Source organism: Candidozyma haemuli (assembly GCF_002926055.2).
Source record: "Candidozyma haemuli strain B11899 chromosome Unknown A_2014730914, whole genome shotgun sequence".
In the NCBI taxonomy this organism is placed as follows: Eukaryota; Fungi; Ascomycota; class Pichiomycetes; order Serinales; family Metschnikowiaceae; genus Candidozyma; species Candidozyma haemuli.
This window is the reverse complement of record NW_020289906.1, coordinates 1717172-1742904: the sequence shown is the minus strand read 5'-3', so window position 1 is coordinate 1742904 and position 25733 is coordinate 1717172. Positions and strand designations below refer to the sequence as shown.

The window sequence follows — 25733 nt, the reverse complement described above, 5'->3', positions numbered from 1 at the left end:
CCAGAAGGAAACCCCCAAAAAAAGCTCCACATCGCCACGACTTAAATAACATGCAAGATGCCTTTGGCCATGGCAGCGCTTGCCCCTAATGATCACCGACAAAAGCAACAGGCCAATGTATCGACCTATAATGTATAACAAAAAAAAAAAAAGAAAATGTGCTTCACTACTATATTTTGCAGCCAAACCAACTAACTGCACCAACAGCCCCAAGCGTAAGGCTGAACTGCATGGCAGACAGGCCGTCGTCGTGTTCCGAGTCAACTGAAATTCCTGCACGTGACCAGCCGCCACCCACCGCCTCATCGTCTTCGGCCTTCCAGCGGCTTCATACCCAAACCCTAAACTGCCGCAGTTTCGGCATGGTGCTGACGCTTACGATCAAGGTAATTGGCAGTGTAGCGTATACGGTACTGCAGGCAAGCCACGCTATTGGCGTTTTTCTCATCTGCCCCAGAAAAGTACAGGAATTAGTGGTTCGCGAACGCTGTCTATGAGTCGCTCAGATTCGATGGCCGGGTAACAGGGGAAACGAAATTTGCCATTAATCACAATTGAGCAGCGAAAAGAAGACAAACAAAAGCAAAGACATCTCAATACTTTAAGAGCCAAAAGACGATATTTTTAACGACCTCTCAATTCCTTGCAAGTCTAAAGGATCCTTGAAATTATCCATCCACAGAATAGGCAAGCTTTCGCACCCAGGGTTCCCTTTTTTCGGTGGGCATCCAACGACTGCGGAAAAAAAAAAAAAATACATCCCATTAGAATTTCTTCTTCTTTCTCTTTTCCATCACATATTCAGAAATAAAAAATGGCTGACGAAGAAGTATGTAAAAAAGCAAATTAACGCATTGGCAACTTTGGACGTTTCAGATCCACCTAAATGAAACGGGAAACCCGAGTTTCGGAACGTCGATTCGGTGGAAAACCTGGGGGACACCAAATCAATCAAGAAGAGCCAATGAGACTGGTGGAGACATAAGCCAGCGAAGAAACAACGCTTTTGCAAACATTATACTAACATAAACAGCACGTCTTTGAGACCGCTGATGCTGGTGCCGCTTTGACCTTCCCAATGCAGTGTTCTGCTTTGAGAAAGAACGGTCACGTCGTCATCAAGGGTAGACCTTGTAAGATTGTCGACATGTCCACCTCCAAGACCGGTAAGCACGGTCACGCCAAGGTCCACTTGGTCGCCATTGACATTTTCACTGGTAAGAAGTTGGAGGACTTGTCTCCATCTACCCACAACATGGAGGTTCCAAACGTCAGCAGACAAGACTTCCAGTTGTTGGACATTGACGACGGTTTCTTGTCTTTGATGACCACCGACGGTGACACCAAGGATGACGTCAAGGTCCCAGAGGGTGAGATTGGTGACAAGATCCAGTCTGACTTCGACGATGGTAAGGACTTGATCATCTCTGTCATCTCCGCCATGGGTGAGGAGGCTGCCATCTCCCACAAGGAGGCTCCAAAGGGCGCTTAAGTGTACAGACAAATATATAAATTTGCAAATTAGCAAGCCAAGTTTGATGTGTAGAAGTGTAGCGGTGAGGATGGGCCCATGGTGTTGACGAAGACGCGCCTGGAGCAATCAACACTGGGTGTGATGGAAGAGGTACAACAGCAGTTGACAGAAGGAAGGGTGCTGGGGTATCTGAAGCTTTCTTGGATTCTTTAGCTTCGTTTGATGGCTTTGAACGATGAGCCACATAGCTGTAAACGAACCTACGATGGAAAACACCGAGGACGGAAGATGCCCACGGCGTCTACAGCCGAGTACTATCGATAAAAAGAACGTCTTTTTTGACCCATTCGGCTCTTTGGATCTGTTTGAATAGTACGGAAAGTCTCCTAACCAGTACAATGCCTTGAAGGCGGTCTACAAAGGCTACAACGGCTAGAGGCAGCTAATTCTTACTAGCTTCAGGTCAGAGGTTTCCCATTGACAAGTATACTATTGGATACACTAACATCGTTTGAAAGCTCTTTAGATTGAAGCAACTAGGAGTCTTTTAACCTGAGTAGGTAACTGTGCACAAGAGGACTACTAAAGATACCCACACCTCCAATGCCACCAGCCTTTCAACGATGCCACCACTCTGTGCCCCAAAGTGACCAGCAAATGAACCCTTTCAGTCACCTCGACTTACCCCAATTACCTAATATCCTTCTCCTTCTTTTCTGAACCATACTTGTATCCACTGACTGAGTGGACCACCAACATCTCTACACATCCAATTGTACTACCACCTCCTCCCATAAACCAACACCATATCACTACGTATCTCATCCAACCATTCCCTAAACCTCCACTCACCTCCAGCCAATTACTCCTTACCTTCACCTTCCAATGTATCCCTCCCAGTCCACCCTGCCTGCCACTTCGGACTCTTCCACCCCGCGCTTAGTCGAAAACCTCGACAATGTGTCAAACCAGAGGGAGGTAAAAGCACCAGAGAACAAATAAAAGCAACCCCAAAGCAACAAAAAGCAACTCCAAAGCAACCTAAACGAACACCTACACACCAACCCATCAAAACCCCCATTCACCGTTTACCAGCCCCTTTTCTTTGCTCAGCTTGCGGAATCTCCAGTTCCTTTTGGCACTTCGCCATGAGGCTTTTCGCAGCCATTCCCCTAGCGGCAGTAAGCACCCCACCAAGCTATTTTCGGGTTTTCCTGGGGTTCGGGTATTGCCGTGATGGAGAAGTTTGCCCCACAATTTGATGAATCAACGGCTGCAACGGCAGTTTTCGATTTGGAAATGTCGTTCTGGAGACCACTTATTCCCTGACTAGTTAACCTGAGCTGCCTGAGGCTGAAGACTTAAATTACTTGCTGGGATCTGGGGTAACTGGCGCGACAAATGTCGCGCGATTGCAAAAATGTCGTCCCTTGGTCACCTACCAAAGGCCCACACAGTTGGACCTAAACGACAAGATAGACAAATTTTAAGAGTACCACTGTGATCTCCCAGACCACCTCTCTCCAACGGTACAACTTTTATCCTTCAAACCCCCCTCCAAGTCCGTTTCACTCGAGGGTTGCTGAGGCAGCCACGACATTGTCGCGCCTGCCATGTGTCTCAGATAATACCCTACCCTCCTATTTCCAGCACCTCCCCCACCACGCCAAACCAAGAATTTTCTAAATAATATATATATAATTATCCTGATTTCTCGTACTTCATCTTCTGCCTCTTCTTTTCCGAATCTTCCCTAAAACCCACCTCCTTGCCCTCATTCCAAATCACCAACCCTCTTTCCCTCCTTATCTATCTACCTCAATTTACTATCCAGGGGCCGCACCAATCCACCTTCATCAAACCATCACGCCGTGCGAAACCCGGGAAACTGTTCAGGACCTACTCTTTCTTTCCCCACAGAAAACCGTTTTTCTAGCCTGTTTAGTGTGGAAAGGAGCTGTTTTTGCCTTGATCTTTTTCGTTTACGACTGCTTCAGGCCTGTGTTGGTTTAATCTTCCTTTCCTGATCTTCACGTCACCATTATTTAAAAGAAGAGGCCATCCCTAGCTTTCGCTTTTTGAGAGCCATCCCATTTTTTTTTTTCAGTTCTTCAACAAGTCGAAATCCAACCTGTTTTGAACTTTGTTTTGGCTCGTTTCTGGCCTTAAAGATCATTTTCCTTTGGCCCTTTTTGCCGCCATCCAGTCTTTTCAATCCTACGTCGTGCCGGGGTGCCTGAATCACCCACGGCCTTTTACTTCGTGAAATATCCACTTTCCGCTTAAATCATGTCTAACCTGATCCATAGCTCGGACTTTGCCTCCCACGTCTCGTCCATGGCTACCGCCCTGACAACTGCTGAACCTACCGAGGGTGGTCCCAATACGTCCTCGTCGTTTGTGGGCAATACGCCGTCTACAGTGCTTTTCTTTTTGGCCATGTCAGTTGGTGTGGCTATAGCATTTGTGTTTGTGTTTTTCACCATGCGTTACTTCGTACGGTCCCGTTACGGGCTTCACATTTACCCTGTGGCACATCATGGCATGATGTTCACTGCCAACGTGGGTCCCGATCGTGTGGACTTATCTCATTCTCCTTCCGATAGAGAGCTTGACTGGTACTTAAATTACCTACGAAACAACCACTTCTTTAGGGACGACTTCTTTGAGCGCCGCTACCTCTCGGCAGTAGAGGGGCTAGACGCTATGGCTGCCAGTCGTCGTAGACGGCGCCGCAGAAGAGGTCGGTACTCTAAGATGAAGAAACTCACAGTGGCTCAAGTCGACCGTCTTTTCCCTAAGACCTCGTATGCGGAGTGGCTTCATGCTGGCGATACGGAAGACGACATTACGTCTGTTCGTATGGACGCAGATGGTGAGCCTGAGAAAGTAGCTGCAACTACGCTTGAGTCTGAACAAGGTGACTTTGAGGTGATTGAGCTTCGGAGATTATCTTCAGCTTCCCCTGTGGAACCAGCTCACCCAGACATAGACGCTACTTCGCTGGCGGCTACTTCAAATGCCAAAGGTGAGCTCCATTTTGACTCTGGAAGTTGCGCCATTTGTCTCGAGACATACGAGCACGACGACGTCGTCAGAGGTCTAATATGTGGGCACGTCTTCCACGCAGAGTGTGTGGACCCTTGGCTAACAAGACGCAGAGCCTGCTGCCCAATCTGCAAAAGGGATTATTACAAGGAGAATTCCAGAAATACCGCCCATAATAATATCACTGAGCTGCCGCCAGCTGAAACTGATCAGGTTGCTAGAAGAGGATCTAGTACTGGTCAAGAACCCACAGAGGTTGGCGCCAGTGATGAACACAGACTGGAAGATCCTTCGCAGCCACAAGAAGTTGATTTAGCCGAGACTCCTACAACGACTAACAACCAAGACAATGAAACAACCACCAACAACAGTCATCTTGACGATGACTTTGCCATCAACTATGATTTACTTCGAAACGATCCTAATCTTAGGGCTCTTCTCAATGAGCTTATTCCGCTCTCCGAACGAGCCAACGCTATCTTGCTGGGACAAGAAACGCTCGATCTCGAATCTGCCGCCCGTAACACTGCCAATAAGAAATACCTGCGCTGCTGGAAGCGTGTATTCTGGAGGCTTATGGGTATCAGCAAAGAGGATATGTTTAACTGGGCCGTCATCTCTCTTTATTCAAGAGAACAGGCCCAGCAGGCTGAAGAAGGCAGAGACGACGTCACAGAGGATTTTCGTGTACAGCATTTACCCCATGTGGATTCGAGGGCTCAACAAGAAACAGCACCAGAAGAACCACAAATGGAACAAGTGAATTCTGTTCTGGCCCCTGAAGCTACCACTGATGTTACACCCAGACGCAGTTCCCTGGAGAGTGGACCTAGCATCTACCACAATGCTGATGAAGACAATGCAAATGCAGAAGATCTTGCCGAGGCAACACGAGAAGTAGTGGAAAGGAGAGTGTGAAGAAACTGACCTAGCGATGCCATCGGTTGACGGAAGTGTTACCGCATCGGGAGTTGATCTCGGTGATCTGACTGCGGGTGTGCCACTGCTACCCACACATGAAAATCCTATTCCTGTGGCGAAACATCAAAACGTTAAAACTCATCGACAGTGAAAGAGATATCTTGTAATTATGAATTAATATCGCATCTACGAACCCTTTATCTTCGGATACTTGCCTCCATCACCAGGCCTCCATCTCTAAGAAGTGTAGCTACTGCGCGAAAAAAGTTCACATTTTAGTAAAAAATTTTCTGAATTTTTCAGGTAATCAGATACAACTAACCATCATGCGTACGTACAAACCGTCCAGGGAGCTCCAAATAGGGCATTTAAAGCGGCCCATTCAATTCTACAGCTCGATTTACCCCTTAGCTGGAAGCTCCACACCCTCAGATACCTCAAATTACTAACAAACAAGCACCAAAGAAGAATGTTAGGAAGATGGACCTTGGGTCCTTTTTAAACGACGAGTCCGTTGGAGGCGGCTCCTGGGCTGACGCTGAGGTCGACATGTCCTCTATCGGTGTCAATGTGGGCGGCTCCGGTGCTGCCCCAGTCCAGAGAAGCACCGATTTCTCTGAGCAGTATGCCAGAAGAGATAGAGAGGAGGTCCCTATCCCAGATGCTCCTCCTTACAAGGCTCGTGTTGGTAACTTGCCTTACGATGCCACTGAGGGTGCTTTGACCCGTTTCTTCGAGGACAGATTGCAGGCCAGAGATATTGTTACCGAAGTGAAGTTGCCAATGGATAACATGACCGGCAAGCCTAAGGGTTTCGCTTTCGTGACTTTCACCGAGAGAGCTGCTTTGGAGGAAGCTTTGAACTTGACCATGTCTGAGTTCAACGGTAGAAAGATGTACGTCAACGTTGCCGCTCCGCAGAAGACCGATGTGTTTGACTTGGACTGGAGATCTGCCAGAGGATCTGGCCAAGCCGGCGGTAGAAGAGACAGAGAAAGAGGAGAGGAGGTCGAGTTGGACTGGGGTTCTGCCAGATCTTCTGGTCCACCACCAGGTGCCGGTAGAGACAGAGGTCCAAGAGGCCCAAGAAGAGAAGACCCAGATTTGGACTGGGGTGCCGCCAGATCTGCCTCTGGTGGCTTGCCTCCAAGAGAGCCAAGAGAGAGAAGACCAAGACCAGATGAGCCAGATTTGGATTGGGGTAGCGCCAGAAACGCTGGTGGTCCATTGCCTCCAAGAGAGAGAAAGCCAAGAAGAGAGGAGCCAGACTTGGACTGGGGTTCTGCTCGTGCCGGTTCCGGCCCATTGCCTCCACGTGAAAGACTGAACAGAAAGCCAAAGGAGGACAACTTCGACTGGAGCTCTGCCAGAGGCAGCGGATTGCAGCTGCAGAAGAAGGAAGAGAAGGAGTTTGACTGGAAGAGAGGCCAGAAGTTGGAGCCACGTAAGAAGGAGACCGCCGCTCCAAACAAGAAGAAGACCGACGAACAGCCATCCGGTCCTCAGAAGTCTTTGTACGACGTTTTGTCTTTGGACGATGACGAGGATGACGAAGAGGAGGAGAAGACCCAGGAAACGGGACTCGAGCAGAAGGTTGCCGACGTGAAGTTGACCGAAGACAAGACCGAGCAGAAGGAAGGCGGCGCTTGGAACGTTGTGGGCAAGTAATGAAAAGAGCTGGAACACGGCCACACTGTATATTATGACTGCTTTACATGGGGAGCTATAGACCACCTTGTTTAACAATACAATACATATCTGGAAAAGAAAGTAGGGATGATTTGGATTAGTTGGAGTGGGAATGCTGATTGCTTCTACGAGAGTGTACCATTCTCAGCCAGAGAAACACTGAAAAGTTGACTTCCTTCCCCTCCAATTGGCCCAACAAACGTCTTTAGAAACCAGTTAAGCAAAAAGTCTCTTGCAACCATCCAATTATAGATTTTCACTCAATTGGCTATATACTACTGCTCTCCTTATACATTTCGCAGCCATTAACTAGCACTACAATCTATAAGTAACAAGTCTTCACTCTACAGACGAACACTAGAAAGCCATTAATCATATAACCAAATTCTTTGAACCCAAAAGACTCTTATTCAAATTCATCTCTTTCCAAAACACATACCCTTCACATTCCGTCTCTGGGTGGCTTACTTAGCTTTCTCGCACCTTTGTACAACCTCTAACAATCTCAACTACTACTACTTATCCCAAAGATGACCGAGCCCAAACCAGATGGCTTGGACAGCTACTACCTTATAGACAACAATGGTACGTGAATTCAGCTTTTCTTAAACATCAGCTTTTACTAACATCCAGCGAAATATACCCTGCCGAGTCCTTCGCCTCTAGATAACCTTCTCAAGTTATACGGGCTAGAACCTATAGCGAAATCGCTTGAACGTACGAAATCAGATGGTTCAAAGGGCGTGAAGCTACGCAAGTCTTATAAGAATCATATCCAAGACCTTCCAGGAAAGCATCAGATCCCTCCAGCAAAGGCTGTTCCAGCAGCGCTTTTGGACCCTAACTTGAGCCAGCAGCCAGACCTTATCCGTGAACTCGACGCCGAATTGTTGAATCACGCCTTGAAGTTCGAGAAAACGCCTGTAAATGGTATTCCAGGGTTTAATCCCTCTGACTTGGCTATCAGCGACCAGCTGACTTTAATGAGAGGTGACGATATGAGTGAGAACGATGAGACAAAGAGAAAGAGAAAGAAGAAGCAGGCTACCAATGAGGCTAAGAGACAACATGTCTAGGATCTTTCGTAATGTTTAATAAATTATTTAATGGCTGGACGGAATCTGTGTATGTTGATTGGAACTCTCCTTGACAACATAGTATGTATCCTTCTTCCGGTTGCGGCCGCTAGTCTTCAACATATTCTTCAAAAGCCGGCCGCTATGCGATAAAAGTGACTTAATCAACATCTTCTTCATTAAGTCCCCGATGTCGAGCATCGACACGAGCTCCTTTTCAACGTGGAACCCTGGAAGCTCGAGCATAAAGTCGGTGACATTCAACAACCTCCACAATCCTGACTTAAGCTTCAACGATATCATCACGTCGAAAGGCCTAAAGTTCATATTGGTGACACTGAAATACTTCTTGGACCTTTCAATCATTCTCGCCACATCTTCTCCAAAATCTCCGTCGTCACCACTTGAGAAAGAGGACTCCTTCAACGAGCCCTTCTTTTTAACCGTCTTATTTTGTGTACGAGAATCAAATGTCTTCAGCTCTCGATTCGAAATAACAGTAGTGCTTGCTAGCGAACCACTGTCTGATAAATCGCCATCATCTTCATCTTCTCCAGAACCGTCCGCAGAATTCTTCTTCTTCTTCTTTTTCTTGTTCTTCTTAGACTTTTCACCGTTACCAGGCTTGTCAGCCTCATCGATATCCTTCAAACCATCGTTCATTCTGATAAGCACACTGTTCTCAATTTCGTCCTCCTTGTCAGTTTGGAATATAAATTGCATCAACTGGACTCCAGTGATTTCATCAAATCTGATCTTCAAGGGCTTGGAATTGATTTCGAAGTTCTCAATGATTTTGATACCTCCAACAGGTTTTTGCATCGACCAGTCAACAAGTATAAGGTTCTCGTCGCCAGGTGCGTACACCGACTCGACGAACCTCTTGTAAGGAGCACCCTTCACCAAATTATTACCTTGAATATTCTTGATCTGAATTCTATTATCGTTCGAGCCATCTTCCATTATGACTCGTTTGCATGTACCACCTTCAATAGCCAAGTCCAAAATAGGCTTGCGGTCATCTTGCAACATATGAAGCACCACCTCATCCGTTCCAATGATCCAGTCAGCGACGGTCAGTTTGGATGAGTCGGAAAATGCGTCTCGCATTAGGAGTGCCTCCACGGTGAATAGAATCTCAAAGTTTGTATCATCAATCTCTGAATTAAGGAATAAGAACAGGTTTAATTCCTCATTATCAAGATGTTCATGCCTGTAGCCGTATCCCTTCAGTAACACCTTAAGGGTTAACATATAGCTGTGAAGCTTTGTCAACCTATCATGCATGGCTTTGTAATCCAGGAATTCAGTCTGGAAATTAAGCTTCAGTAGCTTATCTTTCAACTGGCTAGTGATTGGATCAGAATAATGGAACAAGTTGAGGGCAGTGGCATAAAGGGCGAGATACTGCTTTGAAGTCGAAGTGATACTGACCCTTGGTATGTCCACCCGGAGCTTATTCTTTGCTGAAGAAGCCAGCTCACCAAGCGTCTCAATCTGCGAGCGGTTATCATCATCATTATCTTGATGTTCCATTTCACTCGCCAGGGCGTTCACTTTGTCGTAAGTGACCATCACTGACATACGTTCAATCGGCATAAGCGTTGGATCAATATGAGCGTTGTCTCTGCATGTTTCAATACCCAACCATGGAGGCCAGTTTGATTTGCTTCCCCATGGTTTCACATCAAGAATTGGATTCCAATGATCGACATCCTTCTTCTCAAGAACGGTGACGCTAGCATCATGAAGTAACACACCATATCTCTTCTCAGGAACGGTAGTATTAATAATTAAGGGGTTATCACTCTTTGGAAGAACAGACACTATCTTCAGCTCCAATAATGGAGCAGAAACGATGGAAACGGTATCAATAACTTGCTCGGTGTGGAACTGTATTTGAACGCCGATCACCTCGATCTTAAAGTCTTCAGCAATACGCTCATCGCCAGTTATCTCCCTCAATATAGCATCAAAATTGTTAAGACGTTCCTGGGAACTTCCTACCTTCATCAGAGTATGACTGAGCTTTCTGCCTCTTGAATGAGTATCATAAATCGATGATGATGCCACAGATAAACGATCCGACTGATTATCCTGCTTATTGACAAGTCCTTCAAGCATACTGACAAACTCATAGGATAGGAACTTGCGGGCTTTTGAATTGATCTCGGCAAAAAGCAAATATTTGGTGAAGATATCACGCACTTTGACGTTCCACTTGAACAACATCGAAGTAATCAAGAACCGATTATGGAAATGCTCCTTCAACTTAGGCACACTCTGGGTACTTTCTCTTCTTGAACTTCTTTCTCTCTCGTCTTCAAACTTTCTCACGTAAAGCTTCAAGGAGTTGATTCTTCTTTCGAGATCCACACCGCCCTGGCGGAGGTAGATTTCTTCAAGGTCTGCTTGCCTTCGCTTCGCAACACTGATTTGGGCGCTGTGAATATCCCCAGTGTTTAATTTGCAATCGTGTGACTTCTCAGCGCTATCATTGTTTCCACCAGTCATGTCCGTAGTGTCCCTGATATAAGCGAACCTCTCCGAATAAGCCATTGGGGTAACCTCAACCAGTTTGAATGCCTCATGACTATTGGACTTGAATGCTTCATGGAAATCTCTAGGGTCAAACCACTGCTTATTGTCGTCAAAAATCTTAAGCTTGCACTTTTCCCTCGACAGCTTCTCGCCAACTGAGTACGTGTCTCTATAGATCTTTGCAAGAACCACTCGCATATCGATTTCTGAAAGACTAACTTCACCAAGTTTCATGATCATCTTAAGTGTCTTGATCTCTTTGCCTGAAGGCCTGTGCAATGAAATACGTTCTTCCTTTTGCTGATGCAAGTCGACAACAAAATCTTTGACTCTAGCTCTCAAACCAAAACAATCAATATAGTCGTCATCCTGTCCAAAATACTCCTCTCTGTAGATATGACTGATGAAAAGATTTCTGATCTGGAACAAAAACTTATTAGTGAAAAGATGCTGTGAGAACTTAGGACTGGCCTTCTTTTCTCCAAAAACAATACCCTTTCTAATAGGAAGCATCATGTTACCTTGGAACATTTTCCACCACTTGAAGAATATATCAAAGCCTCCAGGACTCAAATGAATCGTGTTATAACTGTCTTCGGTATGCGCAGCTAAAGACATCGACATATGGAGCTTCGTGCTTCTGAATCCTTTGTAAGTATCATGATTCTCTGAAGTAAACTCCGGATTAAATGGCACAATGTCATAATGAGGAATACAATCTTCGGTGACACCACCATCAACAGCCTGACGTTGTAAAAGGAAACCCACCACATATCTGATTCCACCACTTAATTCAATTGCCATCTTTTCTTTGATGTTGATATCAGGGTTAGTGGCATTCTCAGCAGTAGAATGAGGAGGTGTTCTGATCAAATAATAAGCATGAACAGTGTTTGTCATCTTATGGAAGTCAGGGAGGAACACGGAATCGGAACTGTCTCTCGTCCATGCCATAAGTGGAGCAGCAAGATAGTTTGGAATGTACCAAGACACTCTTTGTGCCAGAATGTCGAAGAACTTGAGTGAGTTGTCTTCATGGTTAATTCTCCAAATGACATGGTCCTGGAAGGACAAAATAAAACCAGATGATTTAGGGAAAAGATCATATGGATCCCTTCCTCCCTTAAAAGCGACCTCAACTTGGGTAGAACCTTCAGCACGAATTGAGAATTTACCATGGAGAAGCATTCTCATCTTATCCCAGAAACCAAGTTTGTTGGATGGATCGACAGGAGGCTTGGAGAATGAATCAAAATTAAGCATAGCTTGTTGGATACCAAATTGGTATGCCTGACCCCAAACAAAACGACAAGGACCATTAGAATCAAACTTCACATCCAAATCGGTGAACACCTTCACTGTGGTGAGCGATTTGTTTATAGTGAGATGGTCGTACTTGTGAAGATCATCATCAGGATTCTCCGACGGTTCACGCAACTGGACCTCCATTTGTCTCAAATGCTCCTTCTCTAGACAGAGAGCCTCTCCAATAACCAAGTGACCCTTCATCATAAGAGCTCTTCCCCTGCCAACTTCATCTTTAGCTCTTGGCAAATGAAGCAAGGGCAATGGATAATCTCTCAAGTGAATTCTAAGCTCGTTGACACACATGTCGATATGCGTAGGGACCATAAGATTGTAGCGAGTATCAGTAGGTACTCCTTGGCCAACATTGTAAATGTACTGTGGAAGCTCTTCCAACGGGAACTCTGGAGATGTTATGAGAATATCAAAGTCAGCCATAACAATCTTCAACAAAGGTGGGGCTATGAAATACCCGAGAACCTTATGATTATCCAGCGCCGGGAGATCAAGCTCATTACCAACAATGTACCTACCATGTTCTGTCAATTCAGATGCCATAGCTGCCTTATAAGCGTTGACCTTTCTTATCCACAGATCGGAAATTGCAACACGCATTTGATCAAGACGAACATCGAACTCAGCTTCGCTTAAGTTTTCCTGCTTGACCTTTTCTTCAAATGCTGAGAGCATATCCATTCGTTTCCTTTGCTCCACCAAACCCAACTGGAAGTGCATTCCTAGATCAGCTTCAAATGGGTCGTCCTCCATCAAGTAACTTAAGTTGGTTGACTTGAAACGAATGTTAGGTACCTTGAGCGGTAAAGATTCATTAGGGAAGACCACAGTAGACTTTTCTGATGACTTGAGACATTTCACAAGGTGCTTGATGATCTTGACAAAAATAGATATATTGTCGAAAAGCTTGTAGACAACAAATCCATGGGGCTGGAAGAAGCGTACATGTGAAGAGAAAATGGAGATTTTCTCTGACTCCTGAGGATCATTGAGCTTCACATTTATCGAATCAACACAACCAAGCCTACTCCACATGCCTTTGAATTGAGGAGAATCAGCCAAGAGTCGCAAGAAGTATATGTTGATATTCAAAACGTTCTGCCTGCTGATGACACTAAAGTCGAAGGCCTGTAAACGTAACTTGAATTCATCAGAAAGCTTGGCAATATAGTTCATCTTTTTGAGATTCAATTGGAAGGTTATTGCCTTTGCTCCTTCAGCGACGCTTCCGCGCCGTTCATGTCTTTCGAACTTCTCCAAATCCTTGTTGATTTCAGATCTCATGTTCTTCACAGGTATGATAACAGTCTGCAAGATCAAATGGATCAGACCGAGAATGGTAAATACCTTCCTTCTGTCAATGGTACCCGTAATTTCGTTCAAGTTTGTATCAACTACCATCTCATTCCCATCTTCTTTCCTCACCGCCGATAGCGAGGCCTCAACATTATCAAGTAGAAGTAATGGAACGTCCTTAGCATTCCTCTTCTTTGCATTCAATTGGAAATTTTTAAGACATGACAGTATCTTCCAATACAACAGGTTTTGTTCTTCAAACGCCAAAGTTTCCAGAGAGTCAGAGCTGCTGTTTTCCTGAATGGTATTGATGTCTGGGGCGTGGTCATTATTGCTAATGCTAACGCAATGATGTTCGATCTTGAGCTCGATGACTTGATCCGTGTCAGACATTAATGTTTCGGACTTTTGGGAGAGTTCGGCAATCAACTCAGGTGGCAAGAGGGGCGAAGTTGAACCAAGAGTAGCCTTAAGTCCTTTGAGCTCAACATCAGCAGAGACAAACCACGACGGCAAAGTTCGATAAAGCTTGTCCATCGATGATGACTTTTCTGCTGGGCCATGATGGTGAATATCTGAAGGTTCACTACCGAAATCTTCAACTAAACGCTTATTGAAGAACTGATTCACCGAACCATTGCGTAAAGTATCGAAACTCTTCTTGGTCATGCTTGAGGCAATTTCGTTTATGCCATTCAAAACATCAGGCTTGGCCAAGTTAACAAAAGCATTTTCAGCCAAGGCAGAAACCTTGAAACGAAGATTCTTAAGAACATGAAATTGAAGCTCCGCATTATTGCAACCAACGACCTCTTCACTCAACCTTGGGTTTTCATCACCATCAGGGACATCAATCTTTCGTGAATACTTGAGACATGGATGGAGGACATGGCATCTTGCATCGTAATCGTTGTTGGCCGTTGTGAGCAAGTGGAAGTACATAAGGGAATAAGAGATGTCAATAAGCTTGACTTCTGTTTCATCCAAGCGAATCACATATTGCGGCTGCTCCACAGCACATTTGACACCAATTTGAGGATAGTACTCATTAAGCAAGCTCACAGCTTTATCAAGAAGAGTTGTTGGTGGAGCGTCAGACGTCTTATAAGGGCCATCAAACTTATGAGCGACAGGAGTATCAGGAGATGATTCTGGGCGATGGCTTGAAAATTCCCCGTTGGAATCTTCACCATCAGTGTTGGACGCTGTAGGCGACTGGGAAGATGGTGATTGAGAAGACAGTGCTTTGGAGGCCAGGTGCGCTCTGTCCCTTTTCAACTTTCGAAGAATCAACACCTTCTTCGCTAACACACGGTTGTAAGAAAGTAATGCAATCTGATCGACGCTAAGGTCAAGAATAGGGTTACTAATGGATGAATAGAATTCCATAGAGCAGTCCCTGAAGCCCAAACCTCTGGCCAAATGATCGAGGAAGTTTGATTTGAATGTAAAACTGAGATTAGGAACATTAAGAAATTCATCAACATCAGAATGCCAAAGCTTTGAAACTTCATCAAACCTGCGAGTAACAAAGTACAGCTGGAATAATACAATGGAAGCTGTCAAGTGCAAGGGGCGATCACGCTTGCTATTAAACAAAGCCATAAAGCCGGCCGCTTTGTCAGTAAGGTGAGAAGCTTGAATAGCCATTGACTTGACAGACACGGAAAATGATGATGGAGGGTCAATATGGGAGAAGTACTCGTCCAAATCGCATGTAGACGAAGTAGGTATGCAAGGTATTCCCAATATACGGGAGTTACAGATGTTGAGGGAGATTTCCTTTATCGTCAGGGAAACTCTTTGATGGGTAAGGGTAAGTTTGTCAAGAAGCCTTTGAAGCTTTTCTTCCCTGGATCTGGTGTCCTCTTTGTTGGATGAGGATGAAGGGGTGTCATGATCGTCTTGTTCTTGGAATAAGTGTCTTAGGATTTGGAAAGCACCAATTTCCAGGTTATCCAAGTATAATTGAACAATGGTGTTATTAATGATTCCGCTGGAAGTGTCGACAATGGTCTTGGTCATGATGTTGAATGTTCCAATGGATAATGGAGGCACTTTGGAGGAGGCCAGCTTCGGCAGAGACTCAATGCCATAGCCAGCCATATCAAAAAGAAGATTAAGGTAGTCCTTTCTGTGGGCGGCCTTCTCTTTCTTCAGCGTCAAGATAATGTTTTCAAGATCCACCACATCTCGAGAAAGGATCAACTTCGATGACTTGAGCTCGAGTATTATAGTAGGAAGGTGCCAAAGGATGAAACGGAAAAGCCACCTTAGGCGGCTAGGAAGGATGGATATAGGTTCTGGAGCGTCACATGTGGAATCGCTGGAATCTTTCGGTTTTCTCGGAGACAGTGTCTTTGGACCTTTGCTCGGGAGGATTTCAACCCGTAAGTCAGTGACTATAATTCGTTTGGAGTTGCCCCAAAGGCGCAAACGAACGGAGGTGGCATACACATTAACATGCTTCAGTTCAAAGTAAAGATAGTTCAAGGAAATACCATTATTGATCGAAACGTAGCCCAACCAGCCTCCGGTAAGCTTGTATACTAGGAGCCAAACAGCAACCCAGCAGCCTACAACAACAGCAGCCCAAAAGAGTACTGGGTGCATGGAGAAAGGAGTAGCTAGGGACTGGAATAGATTGGTCGAACTGAAGTGGATTCTTAGATGAAAAATGTGGGTCTTGTTGTAGTAGGGTGAATAGAGGCTTTGCTTCTTTGAGGTATATTATGCTTGGAGTGTGCAGAGAGGTTAGTGTTTACCATCCAGCAGATTGGGAAGCAGCACAGCAAAAGAAGCCCAAACCAAGAAGAGACACAAAGACGGTAAATTAAAGGAACCAGATAATTAAAAGAGGGATATTTTTCTTCTTTTATATGTGCCCGGAATTGGCCCGGCACAGTTGCCCTGTGGTGGTCTGTCTCGCTAACAAGTATTCGTGCATAGTTAGATGAGCGGCTTGCGCAGCGAGCGATCCTGGGGTATTTAAACTTCTATAAATGCTAAACACTCCCGGAAACGGTGAAGAACACGCCCATATGGGAAAAGCCTGGGGATGCCCCTCTTCAGCGATGGATGTTGGGCGCGTTGCAAGTGGCAGGGCGGCGCCAAAAGTGTCTATTTAAGCGAGAGTTATGGGAGGCTTAGGCTACAATAGTCCGAGAAGGGTAAGATGGAATATAGTTACGGGGGAGGTAAATAGGATTTGGGAGGGAAAAGTGGAGGTTAGGGAATTTGGGGTGCCCGTGTAGGAGGAATGGGGGGTTATTTGGGTGTGGATTAGGCCAGGGAAGGGCAATTGATGGGTGGTTGCTTGCTCGGTGTCTCAAAGATATATGTCAATGGAAGGATCGGACACAAAGTAGATAGCATGCGTTAAGCGATTTGGAGCTATTTTGGAAAAGGTCAATGGGACGAGATATCGATTAGATAAGGAGGAAGGGCTACGAATGTGGTGGCTCGATGGGAGTCGTGTGACACTTGATGCCTTTACATGGTGTGGATAAGGTATTGGTCTAAGTGAGGAGGTAGAGATAAGCCACGATGGGGTTTGGTGGTATCGTACTCGAATGCGGCAGGATTTTTTCCACATAGGGATGAGGAATGGAGTATATAGGTGGACCAGGTGAAGCACCAATGGCGTTGGGGGTTCGTCGTGAAAGGATGGCCATGTTATGGGGGTAGTGCTGGGCTTCAGGTATGTTTTGGAGCATTGACGGTGCCCAAGAAGGTCCCTAGGAAAGGATTAGATGACATTCAAACTAAGAACAGTGCCATTGACTTTTCTGACGCTTCACGGCTTGATAGATCTCAATCAACGCTTTTTTGCACCCATTTGGAAGGTTTCGGTGAACGAGACCATCTCGAGAAAGGACCGTTGTTTGACCAGGGCCGTAGAGAAACATAGCTCCCATTGAAGGTAAAAACTGATAGAGAAAGTATGCCATGTCACTGAGTATGCTTGGAACGTTCTAGAGACCCTGACCTGAGAGAACTGGCACCCGTATAGTCCAGATGTCATTGGTCAAGTGCAAGAACCTTTAACCATAGCAACCAGAGAAGCCTCGTAAAAGTAGAAAACGTTCAAAAAGGTAACTCAGAAAAGAATATGACAAATCACTTCCTCTTTCTACCTTATCGTTTCTGCCTTCTTCATACTGAACCCTCCCTTATGTCTACCTATTTCGCAGCCATTGCAAACTCTCATTCTACCACTACAACCCACCCAACCAGCCCTACCACCCCCTCAATTCCCCTTCTTATACACCCCATTTATTCCATATCAAACCAATCCACATCTTCTCTTCCCCCATTATCCATGTCTACGACGTAGAGGACCACCTAGACTGCCTTTTCTGTATCACGTGCCACCACATAGGGCTCAGACCTAAAGGTCGCACCTCACCATAGTAGAGAAGATTCCTGCACCCAAGCGGTTTCCTCTCTCTCAGTGTGCGGTTCCTCCACCCAGCCTGCCTCTCGCGCTGGATGCCCAGGGAAAAATTTTAATAACCTACCGACTTTGGATTTCCTTTTCTACAGCTTACTGACAAACACTGCCAAAAGTATGTAACGACGAATCCCATCAGAAATACAATCAATGAAGCCGAACGATTAAATTAAAATCCATTTCCAAATTGTCCCCCAGTTTCCTCGAGTCCATTCAAGACCACTTTTCCATAATTTTTCACCATCCGGCTCATCAAGCCAAATCAACGGCATCAACCCATCAAATGTACAAATACTAACCCAACAGTGTCCGTCAAGATTGTTAAGAAGTACACCAAGAAGTTCAAGAGACATCACTCTGACAGATATGACAGAGTTGCCGAGAACTGGAGAAAGCAGAAGGGTATTGACTCTTGTGTCAGAAGAAGATTCAGAGGCACCATCCGTCAGCCAAACATCGGTTACGGTTCCAACAAGAAGACCAAGTTCATGAACCCATCTGGTTACAAGGTCTACCTCGTTAGAAACGTTCAGGACTTGGACGCTTTGTTGATGCACACCAAGACCCACGCTGCTGAGATTGCCCACAACGTTTCTTCTAAGAACAGAGTCGACATTGTTACCAAGGCCAAGTCTTTGGGTGTCAAGGTCACCAACCCTAAGGGTAGAGTTGCTTTGGAGGCCTAAATGTTTCTGTATAATCTGGGTTGACGTAACGAAATACAAATACAATAATCATTGAAAATTTTCGTTCAAGTGTAGAGCTGAGAAATCTGTGTTCGTTTTCCCACCGCCAATTATTCCTTTTCCATTAGTAGGCATGGTTCATTAGCCTAGTCTATTTAGTTCGTATTTCGTAACCTATCCTTCCGTAAATTATCGCTTCGCTTTAGCGGAGCTGATGTCAAGGTGGTGGTGTTTCTTGATCTTGTAACCTAATTCACAACATCCAGTGTTATCAAGCTTCAAGTCGTCACTGTCATGGAGAATCTTATCTCTAAAGAAGTTTGCTTTCTCATTCTCCTCTCCTGTCGTTTGAGATGCCGATGATGGTGGTTTCAGTTCGGCGGTACTCTCTGCAACACTTTCCCCATCATTAGGGACCTTAAGCTGTTCTTCACCATCTTCAAGATTGAGCTGTTCTGCAGCGTTGAGACAATCCTGGAATTCAGCCTCTCCGCCCTCTTCAATCTTACCGTTTGAGACGTTTCCATCCTGTTCAGCAGACGATGGACCATCATTCTCATGAACTGCTGGTAAGGTTGGTTTCGAGTCCTCGTGTTCTGCTTCGGCGACCCTAGGCAATGTGTTCTTGTCACTAGCGCCAATATCACACATGGATTTCAATTTTGTGCTTGATCCAGTTGACGAGACAGAATGGAGCGAAGCATCACTGCTGCCTCTGTTCTTTACAAGCCTTTCCTCTGCTGGCTTGGAATGCTGCAACAGGGAGCTGGACTTAACCGAGACATTATCGTCTGCTGCCTGGAATCCAGCCATATCCAACATGCTTCTGATAGGGGTATGTAAGCTAGCATTTTCCTCTTCTAGGTTACCATATGAGGTATTCTTTCTTGAGGTTGTAGCAGAAGGAGCATGCACAGACGAGTTAGAGGATGATGGAGCACCTGCACCGTTGATAAATGGGTTGACGTGCTGGTCGGGATGTTCGTAGATACACATCTCGAGACCAGAGAACCATGGATCTTTGAGCAACAAATCGAGGTCATATCTGGACTTTACCTCTGGGTCACAAAGCTTCCAGGCGGCTCTTGCAGCACCATTACTTTCGAATTTAACGGCCCACTTGAATTCAGAGCCAGGACCTCTGGCAAATTCATTGTTGTTCTTGAACAGTGGATGGTCCGAGGTGAATCTGTCTCTGTTGAATTTATAGTCTCTGAATTGGTGATCATTAAGGGAAGACTGTTGGAAAGGTACACCAGCGTAGACCATACAGAATAAGAGCATTCCGAGACCCCATGCATCCATCTTGAAAGGATCATATGCGAGAGAATGCTTTTCGGATGAGCTGGCGTCCTTAAGCTTCATGACCTCAGGGGACGAATATGGAGGGGAGCCAACATAGGCGGTGGATTTCTTGATTGGAGAATCAAAGTTCATGGGCTCTTCGTGGCCCCAGTCACTAACACCGAAATCACAAAGCTTTGCCACGCCGTGAGAGTCTAATAAGATGTTCTCGGGCTTCAAGTCACGGTGGACAATATCTCTGTCATGTAAAAATTTAAGCCCGAATGCAATTTGTTTGAATAGACAGTATTTCTCATTGATCAGGGAGCGTTTCCAACCAGGCTTGACGATCTGGTTGAAAAGATCGCCACCTTGGCAGTACTCCATAATGATACCCCAACCTCTAGTGATATTGCCTTGGGACTGTAGTCTAAGGATGGCGATGGTGTTGACGACATGCCTCAGCTCGGCAATATGGCGGGAAATGATATACTCTTTAGCAGCACGTTTATAAAACTCTTCGTCTGTTTCCTTTGGAAACATCGTTAGCTTCTTCAAAGCATAGAGCTTCTTCTTGTTACCGGCGAGCTGAACGGTACGGACATCAGCCGAACCACCATCGCCTAGTTTATTGACATCCGCCTCGAATTCAAAATCGTCCAAGAAATTGATATGATTTTCGTGCAATTCCTCAGGCAAGTAGTCGTTCGGATTAGCCACCGGGTTAGCCGGCACCCGAGCACCGCTATCCGGACCACCCTTCAAGTAGAAAGAAGCCGAGTGGGGCACCTGGTCCAGCGGGTTCTTGATCATTCCGTACGGATTATACTTGATTTTCTCGTGGTGGTTGCAAGAACCATGATTATTCAGGCCATGGAAGGAGTTCTTCTTGCTCAAGCCAAACTTAGGCAGCGGAGCGTGGGCAAAGGTCTCAGCACGTTTCACCGGGCGATTGTGGGGCGGGAGGTCTTGCTTGTGTTGTTGCTTTTCACGCATAGCATTCGAGTCAGACCTCTTCAAGGAAAGTGCCGATGGGGTTCTGGAAAACTTGGACACGTCCGAAGACACTGAGGTCTTATCGGAAGGTTCAGGCGAGTGGTCCTTCTTCTTGTCGTGGTGGAAGAGCTTGGAGATACCATGGTGCCCGCCGTCTTGTCGTTCAGACTTCTTATCTCTATGGAAGAGATTCTTCAAGTGGTGTTTTTCAGTCATGGCCACACAACAGTGGAAAGTGAAGAAGAAAGGTGGTGGGGGAGCCGAAATGAGGTGTGAGGCCAGGAAGGTTTATTGCGAGCAAAAAGAAAAGAAAAAAAAAAAAAAAAAGAATTAAGCAGCACCAGTACAGGACAGGCAAGGAGAGCACCTGGGGTATGGCAGGGCGGAAAGGCTAAGGCTAAAAAAAACAAGGCTGCGGAGGAGGCAAGTCCGGCTTGGCAGGTATTCGAGGAGGGAAGATTCCGTGGGACAAGATGTTGGGAAGGAAGGGAAGGACCTTGAATATACTGGGTATTGAGGGTATGAGGTGCTGAGTGAGCACTGGGGACACTGGGGACGCTGGGGAATATTGAGCACTGGGAATACTGAGGGTACTGGGAATACTGAGGGTACTGGGAGACAGAGGAGGGTAATCAATAGACAGAAGGGTTACTGGCCACAGTAGTTAACAGAGCCTTTTGTGGCCGGTCCACAAGGAATAAGGAAGTTTGGGTACCCTGGATTTGGCATTACTGGTACTTTGTATTTTTGTGGACTGGTCGGTGGACTGGTTGGGGGATGGTGGAGGTCCACTGGCCCAGTCGACTGGCCCAGTGGCCATTGCCAGTGTCGGTTGGTTCTTTTTTTCGCATGCCAGTGACGTACCAGTGTGTCTTTTTTTGGCTTCCTTGCTTTTCGCAACGAATTTTGGGCCTCCCTTAGGCAGAAGGAAGGAATGAGGGAATGAGCATGTCTATGCCAGGGGCACCAGGTACACAGGGGAACCAGACATTGGCATTGGAATTGGCATTGGCATTGGAATTGGATTGGGATTTGGATTCGAGTGTTTTTCGTTTTTTCTTCCCTTTCCTCCCTTCTCTCCCTTCCCTTCCTCCCTGGCTCGGCTTGTAGTTTCTGGAAACCCACGTTGGTGCTTTGTCTTTTTTTTCGCAGCCGTTCATTGTGAGTGTTTGCCGGCTCGTTTGTGATTCGCTCTGGGGTCGATCAGTGTGGCTGAGGAAGGGGAAGGTGAAGGGGAGGAAAGGAAGGAGGAAAGGAGGGAAGGAGGTTGGCGGCGGAAGGGAAGACGTTTGAGTGGCGAGAAATGAGTGGAATTCTTAGTCGAAAACGAAGGGTATTGGCTGGTGGTTGGTGGCTGCCTTGGGAGTGCGGGTCGGGTTGGTTAGAATGGGTGCAAAGAGACGAGACTGGGACATTGTTGTGTAGGGAAGGCAAGGAGCGAAGGAAGGAAGCTTTGCCGCTTCATTGTATGAGAATGCTATTGTGGGTGGGTTTTGGGGATGACGTTTATTAGGATTTTGGTTAAAAGGTAGCTGGGAAGGGTAGGCACTGACATTTATAGATTGTGTGGGCTGCCTGGTATGGCAACACTTAGAGTTAGCTCACCCAAGCCAGGGATCCAACCCACTGGTCTTGTTCTACGGTTGGCCTAGTAGCCCATGGCATTCAGAAATGCCACATTTAACCTATTAACTACTTTACCCTAATTCGTACTCTACAATGCTACCACTTACTTCCCTGTCTTAGGTCCACCTCCACTAGCTCCACTTCCACCCACTGTATCTCCACTCACCTCTATATCCGCTCAATTCCACTCCCTCTGTCCACCAACAATTTCCACCTTCTTCTCTTTAGCCTCATAAACCTCCTCAACCCTACTTCTTCTTCCCTCCCCCACCACTTCACTTTCGTGTCTCAGCTAGGTTACACAAAGCGGTGGGAGCTTTCGCAGCCATTCACTTAGCAACCATAAAGAAGCTTTGCTAGTGTGGATAAAGCCATTGGACGTTCGAATTGGGCACCGCGTCATGCCAGGCTTTTTGGGGAATAAAAGAGAAGCCAACTACGTCAGTGGGAATCTGGTTTGCTAGTGGTGGAATTCCCTTGGCGGCGATTCCCTGGGGTTGCCAGTTGACCTTCCATTGCCATTAGGCTGGTGAGTTTCCTAGCTTCTTTTTCCCAGCTACTTTTTTACTGCCTTGTTGTTTTCCCTACTTTAGTTTTTTAAGTTTATGTAAATTCTATATCTCCCTTTTTCTGAACCTGGGTGGTGGGATTGCCTGATTTATATAAATAAGGCCCATGCTATTGGCTGCGAAAACCCTAATATGGGTCTATAAAATCAGGGAAAGTGTAATTTGCTATAAGCAAGCAATATAACCTTTTATAGCTAAATCACCGACATGATCGTGGGCTTGAAATTCTGGCTTAGTTCGTCGGCTTGAACAATGGCTTGCGGAAACTTTCATGGCTTGTGGAGAGCCACTTTCTTTTTTTCGCATCCACGGAGCAACCTACAACAGTAGCTACAACTCATGTCGATTACTTGTATATTACACTAACGGTATCAGAAAAATCAACAAAAATCACATATTTAGCAGCCGGGTAGCTCGACTATGGCTTTAACAGGCCACCCGAACATGAAGGAGCAGGGGAATGCGATGAAACAGCCCAAATGGTGCGGCAATTTGCATTGCCAAATTAGACGCTCTCTTCGTCAGATGGCTTCTGGTTTCTCTTAATTCTGAAGAAACGAATACCACCGCTGCCAGCGTTGGCGTCCTTCTCAACTGGAACGGATCTGGTAAAGGAAGAGTCGTCGCCGAGCTCACCGTCCTGACCCTGCTGCTGCTGCTGGTGGTAGTAGCCCTCGTTGCCCTGGACATTGCTAAGGTGCTTCTTGTAAGATGTAGCAATGTTGTTGGCACAAGAGATGATCCAAACAATAAGCAAACATGCGACAGAAGTCCACATAATGGCGAAACCCTGGACACCAATGTCAGCAGAGTAACCTTCATCTCTGAAAGCGTTTCTAGCCAAGACAGCAACGGCAGTCTGGAAAGCAGCGAAACCAGCAACGAAGAAGAGACCCAAGGTAACCAAAGCAATGATGAGTCTCTCAGCAAAGTCAAAGCAGAAACCAAGAACGTCAATCAAGAAAGCAAGGGCAGTGAAAACGAAACCAATAATGAAGAAAGCGAAAGCAAATCTTGACAAGTAGAAGTAGGTGGAGTCGTCACTGATGAAGTCCTGTGGGACACCCAGCTCAGTTTCAAAGTTTCTGTAAGGAGAAAGGGCGTAAGCTGGACCAAGGTGACACTGGCTACGGTCGTCAGCGTCACAAACACCCCAGAAGTACCACTTGGACTGGGAGTAAGCACCGTCAATGCTGGAGGTGTCAGCGTGAAGCCAGTCAAACTTGTGGAAAGGGAAGTGGTTAACAGCACCACCCAAAACAATAAAGATCAACAAAAGGGTGGTACCAGCCAACAAGATGAGGTTGGCGAAAGTGCCGAGGATTCTGAGCATTATGGAAATTGAATAAGTTGGCTTCTTGTATTAGAAAAACGAAAGGTAGGGAGTACGCTTTCTGTTATTTTTTTTTTTTGGAAATGGGGAGTGGATAGGTTGCTCTTCAAAAAGAAAAACAATAGCCAGGAGGAATAGGATTTGGGACAAGGACCTGTAAGAATTGAAGGGTCAATTGACTGGACCTTTAAGTGTCAGGAAGCGGAAGAACAAAAAGAAGAAAAGGTGATTTCCCTAAAAAAGCAAAAGAGCTGCGAATGGGAGAAGTGAGAAAGTATTTAAGGCCCGGCAAAGGAAGCAGTATGGGAATGACTTGACAAGCGTTGTCCTGCAGCGAGGCCCAGCCCCAGCAGTCTCCCAACCCTGTGCCCAGTGCGGATCCTGCGGTTATTTGTTCGCAATGCATTTTGTTGCTAAAAGTGACCGCAAGGCTAAGGACACAACCGGCGAGATATTTTTGCTGGGACGAAAGCTGGGCGGTAGGAGAATTGTAGGCGGTGTTTAGTAGTACCTTCCAACTTGCCCTACCATAATTTAGGCTCTTTCCCCCTGAAATTCTTTCATCTTTCTCCCGACCCTTAGCAAGGTCTGTGGAATTCTGCAGGAAGAATGTTTAGCAATTAGCCCAATGGGGCTGAAATTTTTCTCAATGCGTCAAAACATCTGACGCCGGATGAGGCAGGTCACCGATTTTTTTTTTTTTATCTTCTGCTAAGGCCCCCAGAGGCTTCTGTGCGCGCACGCCTGGGGCTCTTGGAAGCCTTGCTCTGGGCTTCTGTGTAATCATGCCGAGCGTCATTTGCAACTTTTTAGGAAATCCACTTGAGTCCAACCGCAACGAAACCTCGCCCATTCTTGCCTTGGGTTTTTGTTTTTGCACAACGTCATCACCGCCTGCGTGCCTTCACCGTTGGAAGAAATTTTTACTGCCTTCCTCTTAAACATGGGGTCTTTTTTTTCTTCTCCCACTGTTTTGGGTTGCTAGCAAACTATCTTGCAGCCTTTCATTCACGCATGCTGCCTGCGCCTGAACCTGAGGTGTTCCACTTGGCAGAAAAAATAACCCCTCCAACTAGACTACCGACGATAAAGTCTATTGACCGATACCGAGAAACCTTACAACAACGTGATTTCTGTTTCCTCTGAGTAGCTTGTGATCGGATGCTCTGTCGCTTTTTCCAGATCCCGTTATACTTTCTTTGTTTGGACATTGCCCGTTACGTCACTTGCGCGGTTGCGAAAAGCTTCCTTCCTTACTCAAAAACGCATTTCCCTGGCGGCTTGCATCTATTCGCAACCATATCTTGTGTACTTCGTCCCGCTAGCGCTTCCTGATCACTTCTATGCTTGCGCATCCGAGGCAAGTTCCAATTACGCTCGTGCTAGCCTTGGCCTGCGCCTGTTGGTCCAGCCGTACCGGG

General features: G+C 46.0%; 7 protein-coding genes across 7 annotated transcripts; 4 read left to right on the top strand and 3 right to left on the bottom strand. All coding sequences in view use genetic code 12, as the record gives it.

Annotated features, from left to right (window-relative positions):
• Window positions 1-1078: 1078 nt before the first annotated feature.
• On the top strand, window positions 1079-1492 carry ANB1 (translation elongation factor eIF-5A; the record flags this gene model as incomplete). Its single annotated transcript, XM_025484484.1, has 1 exon — window positions 1079-1492. The coding sequence occupies one exon, from the start codon at window positions 1079-1081 to the stop codon at window positions 1490-1492; it is 414 nt and encodes a 137-aa protein (XP_025342699.1).
• Window positions 1493-3763: 2271 nt separating this feature from the next.
• CXQ85_000749 (uncharacterized protein) lies at window positions 3764-7111 on the top strand (the record flags this gene model as incomplete). The annotated part of the gene is made up of 2 exons (XM_025484483.1): window positions 3764-5419; window positions 5855-7111. 2 exons carry the CDS (start codon window positions 3764-3766, stop codon window positions 7109-7111), a joined length of 2913 nt encoding a protein of 970 aa, XP_025342698.1.
• A 551-nt stretch (window positions 7112-7662) lies between these two features.
• Window positions 7663-8208, top strand: MED19 (Med19p; the record flags this gene model as incomplete). Its single annotated transcript, XM_025484482.1, has 2 exons — window positions 7663-7717; window positions 7766-8208. The coding sequence occupies 2 exons, from the start codon at window positions 7663-7665 to the stop codon at window positions 8206-8208; spliced, it is 498 nt and encodes a 165-aa protein (XP_025342697.1).
• A 23-nt stretch (window positions 8209-8231) lies between these two features.
• FMP27 (Fmp27p) lies at window positions 8232-15978 on the bottom strand (the record flags this gene model as incomplete). Its single annotated transcript, XM_025484481.1, has 2 exons — window positions 8232-8242; window positions 8274-15978. 2 exons carry the CDS (start codon window positions 15976-15978, stop codon window positions 8232-8234), a joined length of 7716 nt encoding a protein of 2571 aa, XP_025342696.1.
• Window positions 15979-17313: 1335 nt separating this feature from the next.
• Window positions 17314-18504, top strand: RPL32 (60S ribosomal protein eL32; the record flags this gene model as incomplete). Its single annotated transcript, XM_025484480.1, has 2 exons — window positions 17314-17323; window positions 18125-18504. The coding sequence occupies 2 exons, from the start codon at window positions 17314-17316 to the stop codon at window positions 18502-18504; spliced, it is 390 nt and encodes a 129-aa protein (XP_025342695.1).
• Window positions 18505-18693: 189 nt separating this feature from the next.
• On the bottom strand, window positions 18694-21000 carry PTK2 (protein kinase; the record flags this gene model as incomplete). The annotated part of the gene is made up of 1 exon (XM_025484479.1): window positions 18694-21000. The coding sequence occupies one exon, from the start codon at window positions 20998-21000 to the stop codon at window positions 18694-18696; it is 2307 nt and encodes a 768-aa protein (XP_025342694.1).
• A 2484-nt stretch (window positions 21001-23484) lies between these two features.
• On the bottom strand, window positions 23485-24312 carry SUR7 (Sur7p; the record flags this gene model as incomplete). The annotated part of the gene is made up of 1 exon (XM_025484478.1): window positions 23485-24312. The coding sequence occupies one exon, from the start codon at window positions 24310-24312 to the stop codon at window positions 23485-23487; it is 828 nt and encodes a 275-aa protein (XP_025342693.1).
• Window positions 24313-25733: the final 1421 nt, after the last annotated feature.